The sequence below is a fragment of the Colius striatus genome, chromosome 12 (assembly GCF_028858725.1).
Source record: "Colius striatus isolate bColStr4 chromosome 12, bColStr4.1.hap1, whole genome shotgun sequence".
Classification (NCBI taxonomy): Eukaryota; Metazoa; Chordata; class Aves; order Coliiformes; family Coliidae; genus Colius; species Colius striatus.
In genome coordinates, this window is record NC_084770.1 from 6,217,970 (window position 1) to 6,224,433 (window position 6,464).

At 55.6% G+C, this 6,464-nt stretch overlaps 1 protein-coding gene across 1 annotated transcript in view; it reads right to left on the minus strand.

Annotated features, from left to right (window-relative positions):
• The window catches only part of DIS3L2 (DIS3 like 3'-5' exoribonuclease 2), a 188,814-nt gene extending 184,343 nt beyond the window's left edge, over positions 1–4,471 (minus strand). Inside the window, exons 1-2 of the mRNA XM_062006087.1 lie at positions 4,245–4,471; positions 112–828 (exon numbers count right to left, since the gene is read on the minus strand). Of these exons, the coding sequence (XP_061862071.1) occupies positions 112–808 (697 nt within the window). The 5' untranslated portion in view covers positions 809–828; positions 4,245–4,471. The remainder of the gene's footprint in view (positions 1–111; positions 829–4,244) is intronic.
• Between the last annotated feature and the right edge of the window lie 1,993 nt (positions 4,472–6,464).

Consider the following 6,464-nt stretch of genomic DNA (forward strand, 5'->3'; position numbering starts at 1 on the left):
GCTGACTAACTTGGACAGAGCAGAACTGGCTCACGTGAACCCACTCATGGCTAATACACCACATTCAATTCCACAGTAATTGCAGCAAACAGTTCATGAGGGTGAACTCACCTTGGACTTGGCCTGGAGACAAGTGACTGTGTTTCCTGGCACTTATTGCCAGTATATCCTCACTAAACTGCTCAGTCAACAAGTGTCCAGCTGCTGTATCTGCACTGGCAGGACATCTGCCTCGTCTCTTGTGTTTCTTCCTCCATGTGTCCTCCTCGTCCTTTTCCTCTGAGCCAGAAGACTTCTGCAGAGCTGCACGGTGTCTCAGGCTGTTCGACGCTCTCCCACTCAGGCCATCACTCATGTTTACCTCAGCTGCAGCTCCACGTTGATGCCCATAATAGCCTTCCTCCACCCCCAAGTCTCCTTCTGGGCTAAAGGTGGCATTTCTCTTATGAGGACATCTGTTTGGAGTGGTTTGGGGTTTATCACTCTCAGATCCTCCAGGCACGGGCTGCTCCAGGTGAGATGTTCTGACTGGTGAATAGCTGTGCACATTCAGCCCATTCCTGGCTGGGTGATCCTTCCCCAGGCCTCTCCTCAGGGGCGGATCCAGATCCAAGCTGGGGTCACTGGAGGTGACCTCCTCCAGCTGCATCTTCTGTGCAATGTGATTGAGATAGGAGCGGAACCGGCCGCTGTGGTGCTTCTGCAGCAGCCTGGCGTACGCGTTCTTCTGGGGAGCAGCTGGCTTGTTCAGTCCCTCCTTGGCACCTTGGGCAGGAGCAGTACTCCTCACACACCCCAGCTGATCCATAGAGCAGTAAAAGGCCCAAACTTGGAAGAGTTATAAACAGACATGGGATGGGGGGGAAGGGGAAAAAGAGTTATTTTCTTGAAATAATGTGTGAAATAATTGATGATGCTGAAAGACACTAAAATGTACTAAATGAGAATGTATCAACCTTTACAGAAATGCCTGGTCAGGAAGTCACCCCACCTTCACAAAGTACTCAACATCTGCCCTGCACTGAATCCCTGTGGGTGACCTGAGAGTGACCACGGCCCCTAAGCTGCACATGTCCAAACGCCACACAGAGCAGGATCTCTGTCCCAAGGCTGGCACCCCAAATATAAGGGGTTTTTTTAACACTCTCTTTCTCACCTTTGAAAAAGCAGGTTAATTAAAGCACTGCCTGACAGGCTGTATCAGATGCATCAGTCTAGTGGTTTTCATATGTAAAATCTTGTCATGTCCAACTGCCATGACCCAGTAAAGAGTTTTTGGACTCTCCCCCTGGCTCCTGGGTTCACACCCACCTCCAGCCCGGCTGGGCCAATCTGGCGCCTCTGCCAGCACTATTTAGGGATGGGACTTTGAAGTGCTTGGCAGGAGGTGTAAGAGTGATACAAGATGAAGGTGACCACGCAGATCCCACAGTCAGAGGAGGAGGAGCATCAGACCAGAGACCCCTCTGCAAGCTGTGGTGAGAATGCAGCTGTACCCCTGCAACCCATGCAGGGCCATGGCAGGACTGAGAGCCACCAGCAGCTCCGTGTGAGTGAGCCCAGACAGGCAAGAGACTGTGTGAGGAGGCGGCCATGGCACAGGCTGTGCTGGAGAGCCTGCAGGCCACAGAGCAGACCCACATGAGAGGCAGAGAGGAGCTGCAGGCTTTGGGATGAACACACGTCACAGCAGCCCATGCTGGGCTGCCATGTGTGTGAGGTACCCCACAGAGGTGCAGGGAGGACCAGCAGGGAGCCCACTTGGCCTGAGACAAACAGCAGAAACCATCAGGAACAGATTGACTGAAGCCCACACTCCCTCCCCCTGAGCAATTCAGGGGAGGAGGAGATAAAGTCAGAATGATCAGGACTCTGAGCCCGGGTAAGAGGAGAGGGGTGGGGAGAAGGTGTTCTTAAAGGGCTGGTTGGACTCTTCATCATTGTACCACTCTGTGTTGTTTTGTGTTGGTTATGTTTTGGGAGTTTATGGTTGTGCTTTAGTTGGTGTTGCATTAAATTATTTTGTTTTCTTCCCCAAGCTGAGTGGCCTGGTCTGTTTTGTCCTGGAGTGGCAATTAAGCCCTCCCTGCCCTTTGGCAATTCTCAGGTCTTTGGTACTTGAGGCTAATCATGGTCTTTTGTCCCCTGATGGGCCTTAACCTTGACACCAACCTGCAGTCATCAAAACTAACTGTATCCTTACTGAAGTGCTTCAATCCTGCAGCAAAAAGCACCTATTGCCTGTTACCTTCCCCCCACAGGGACCAAGATTTCTGGATTACATAGGACATTTGCTTTAAAGACCGAAACTAAGCATTTCAGCTTGTCTTTCCAGTCATAAACTCACTCCCAGTGTGACAAGCAAATTCCCTAGCACAACTAACTGGCTTGCCACAGCTCATCATTCTTAGTGCCTGAGACACACTGGCTGCTGCCCCATCCTGCACCAGTTTCTGTAGATGGTGTTATGCCTCCACCTTTGCTGCCTGAATGTGGAACTTCAGTAGATGAAGGGCCTTTCAATGTTTTTTCAGCTGCTCTAGCTTTGAAGTTTTTGGATCAAAGCAATCTATTAAATCACCTTCAACTGCTATTAAGATAAATCACAGGTACAGACAGGACATAGCAATGATTTTTGCTCTATGTAACACCAAAGAACAATATAAAAATATCTACATTACAGAGTCCAGTGCAACTGATATGGATTTCATAAAAATGCCTCTTTTCCTTCACGCTGAACTTTGCAGATGGTACATTGACAACTTCAGGGCTCGCTCATCTCTTCGATGTGAGAACTGAGAGGCATTGCACTGTGAGCTAAAATAAAGGATATTGTTCATTAAACCTCTCCCTTGACTCTCTAAGCACAGGGGTGTGGGCAGGACAGAGTACAGAGTCCAGCAAAGAGAAAATTATATTCTCTTCCTCTACTCTCACTGTGTTTGGAATCTTTCTTTGCTGTTACCCATCCCTCTTCTCCCTTTTGCTGCAGCTGCTCAGAGAAAAAGCACCCAGGCAGTCTCCTCTGTGTACACACTGTCTGGGAACAGGGCATCATCTGTCAGAGATCAAGGACCACAGCAGCAACTGCTGCTCAGAGTGCTTGCTCTGGCCCTTTCAGAGAAAAGACACATGTTGCGGTGAGATTTACTCAAGTAATCGAGCAGGGATGTGAACAGGCTTCACAATGCAAGCAAAAATTAAAAACCCCTAAATAAATAGGAAAAATTCTTTGTGTGGTTTGTGATCCTTGCTCCTAAGATTTTCCATTGGTGCTGGCCAACAGCTAAAGTTTTGTAATAGACTGACCTGCTACAGAGCTATTACAAAACCCTCACAAGGGTAGGTCTGGAGCAAGTTCCCTTTTAACGTCACCTCCTCCCGTTGCCAATTCCACAGAAGCTGATAACGTTTATAAAAGCCAGCGAGACTGCTCTCCAAACAGGGCTTCTGGGCTACAGGAGTTTGCCATCTTTATTTACCAGTAATGAATAAACATTCGCGCCTCACCTCCACTGCGATTTCTGCAACTTCAGCGGTTACCAGTTGGAGCACTGACACAAAAACACGGACTTAGAAGCCTCAGCACACTACAGTTTCATTATTTAGTTTTCCGTGGGCAATCAGGAACTGGCAGCTGCCTAAGAGCCAGGGAGCAGGGAGAAGGCAGAGAGGGGTACGAGGTTCACGCACTCTGCCTGGCTCCCAGGTGGGACAGCGACACGTGCGAGCGAAGTATCGGGAGGAAGGGGCCGGGGGATGACGCTCGCTTAGCCGGGCCCATGATGAAAGCTGCCCCTGCTGTTTCCTCACGGTCGTTTCCAAGGAACAGCGCTGGCCTTCACCTCGCGCCAGTTACCGCGCTGGACACGGCGGTTTGGGGGTACCCGAGCGGCCCAACCACCGCGCAGCAGCACCCGCGGAGGGACGGGCGGCGGGGCTGCAGGGCCTCCCCCGCGCCCGCGGGACCGGCCCCGGGGCAGCCCCTCAGCCGCCGCCTCCCTCCCTCGACAGGGTGCCATCCCGGCGCTCTCGCCCGGCGCGTCCCGGCGCCCTCGGCAAGGCGACCCGGGCCGAACCGCGAGCTGACAGCGCCGGACGAGCCTTCGCCGCGGGACGAGCCAGCCAGCCGCCGGGCCCGGCCCCCCGCCGCGCTGCCAAGGCCCAAGCGCCGCCGGTACCGGGCGCGGAGCCGCGCCGTTCCCCTCCCCCGCCCGGTGCCCCGGTGCCGGCCCCGCACTCACCGACCGCACCGCTCCGCTCCCCCCGCCGCTCCGCGCCGTTTAAATGTCCCTGCGCCCCACCGTCCGCTTCCGGGTCAGAGGCGGCCTACGGGCCGCGGCGGGGCCCACAACGCCTCCGCCGCGAAGCGCTCGCTCGCCGCCGTCCTGTGACGGGGCAGCCGCGGCCCCGCGCACCCCGCGGGACCCCGCACACACACCCGGGCGGGCCTGCGGCGGCGCGGGGCTGGGCCGCCATCCCCCGGGACCCTCCGCGCAGCGCGGGCCGGGAGGGGAGCCCCGGCCCCGCTCCCTGGAGGGGAAGGTGCACCCGCTGGTAGGGCCCGTGTGTCCCGCGGCCAGGGGAGAAGGGGAGCCGCCAGCAGCGGCGGGGGGGAGGAGGCCGAGGCGGGGCATGGAGGGGGTCCCTGCAGGGAGAAGGTGCTGCGAGGAGGTGGGAGGCAGGAGCCGCTGCCCCACAGCACGGACCCGGCCCAGGGTGTCCCCCACCTGCAGGGTGTGCAGACGACAGCCCAACCGGGGCCTCTGGGAAGGTTTGGTTCAGTTCACTGCCAGCACTCCTGCTTCAGACAAACCTTCTAGACTGGTACATGGAAAAAAAGGGGGGAAAAAAGGTTGTTTTAGCTGATTCGATATCGTACCAGAATTGTCCCAGTGGAAACTGTGAGCTTTGCAGGCACCTGTACCCACAAAGGCTGTGCTGGGAACCAGAATGGTGGGGGTTGGACTGGAAGGGACCTCTAGACCTCATCCAGTCTGATCTCCTGCTAAAGCAGGTTCCCCTTGATCAGGTCACACAGGAACGTGTGCAGGCAGGATTAAAAGCCTCCACAGAAGGAGACTTCACACCCTCCCTGGGCAGCCTGTTTCAAAAGCCTCAGAGACCTACACAGCCTGACCTTCACTGCAGAGGACAGCAAGCTCCTGGGTTCCTGTTCCCTGAGCTCTTCACATCCTCCTACCACTGGAGCATGGGCACTGAGCAACCTGCTGATCCTCCAGCTCACCCACACGACACCACACAAGTAATCAGCAACTCATGGTGCTGAGTGGCAGTGGCCTGATCTTTACCAGGGTAAGTCAGAGACTTCACAGTGGAGGGTGACATCAAAGCATGAGACTAGACTCAGGAGCTGGCAGTTTTACTCCCTGCTCTTTCTGTGGCTGCAGACTTCCCACGGGCTTTACAGCAGAGTGAGATCCAGGGTCTGCCTGGCTGGGAGTAGGTAGTTTGGTCTCTCTGGTGTTACTTACAAACTCAGGCTGGGTTTTGCCCAAAAGACTTCAGTTGGAAGGAAAATTGGAGAGCAATAACCTGGAGAGCAATAACCTGGCCCCATGGCATTCCCAATCATCCCATGTGGGCTGTCTGCCTGAAGCAGCCCCTTGTGGGGCGGAGGAAAGGTCCAAATGGATCTGAGCTGTCATCTCCAAGTAGGGGTGTGGTGGGGAAAGGCTCTGTTGGTCTGAGCAGGCCATGCACGCTGCCTGTTCATTTAGGATGGGGAAGATGCCTGCCACATGTTGCTCGTTGCTCATCCTGCAGGTCAATGTCCACAGTGGTCCCTTCTAAAGCCTGGGAGGTCACTTCTGCTCAGTGTGTAGCATCACCTGTGGCTGCCAGCCCCTCTTAGATGCAAACCAACTCTGAGGCCATGCTCCCAGCCAGCGCTGCTGAGCTTCCACAAAGCCATGGTGAGCCCTCTGAGATGGAGCTGCTGAAGGTGACACACTCCATGGCAGCTGCAGCAGCTCCACTCCGGCTCTGGCCCTTGGATGGGCTGAGGGAGCTGCCCTGAGAAAGCACCAGACTTTTCCTCTGGACCAAGGGCAGCAAGCATAGACCAGCACATCTCCCTGCGTGCTGGGATGTTACTGGCAAAGGCAGTGTCTCATTCACATGAACCACACAGAGCCTGTTGGCAGAATCCCTGCTGCCAGCTCAGCAGCTGCCCCCACCCTAGCAGCTCTGGCCACCTCAAGATGGGGAGCGAAGGCTCAGCTCTGCCCCAGCACAGCTGGAGGCAGCAGGATGCCCCACGCCTGCCATGCAGCCAGCACAGGGCCCACATGGCCAGCATGCAAGCAGCCCTCCTCCACAGGAGCACAGCTGCCAGTCACACAGCAGTTGGCTCCCCTGGCCCCAAAGATGGAGAGTGGACACCATTTCCACTGGAGCTGGCCCCAGGGGAGCGTGGCCATGTGGGATCAGCCTCTCAGTGG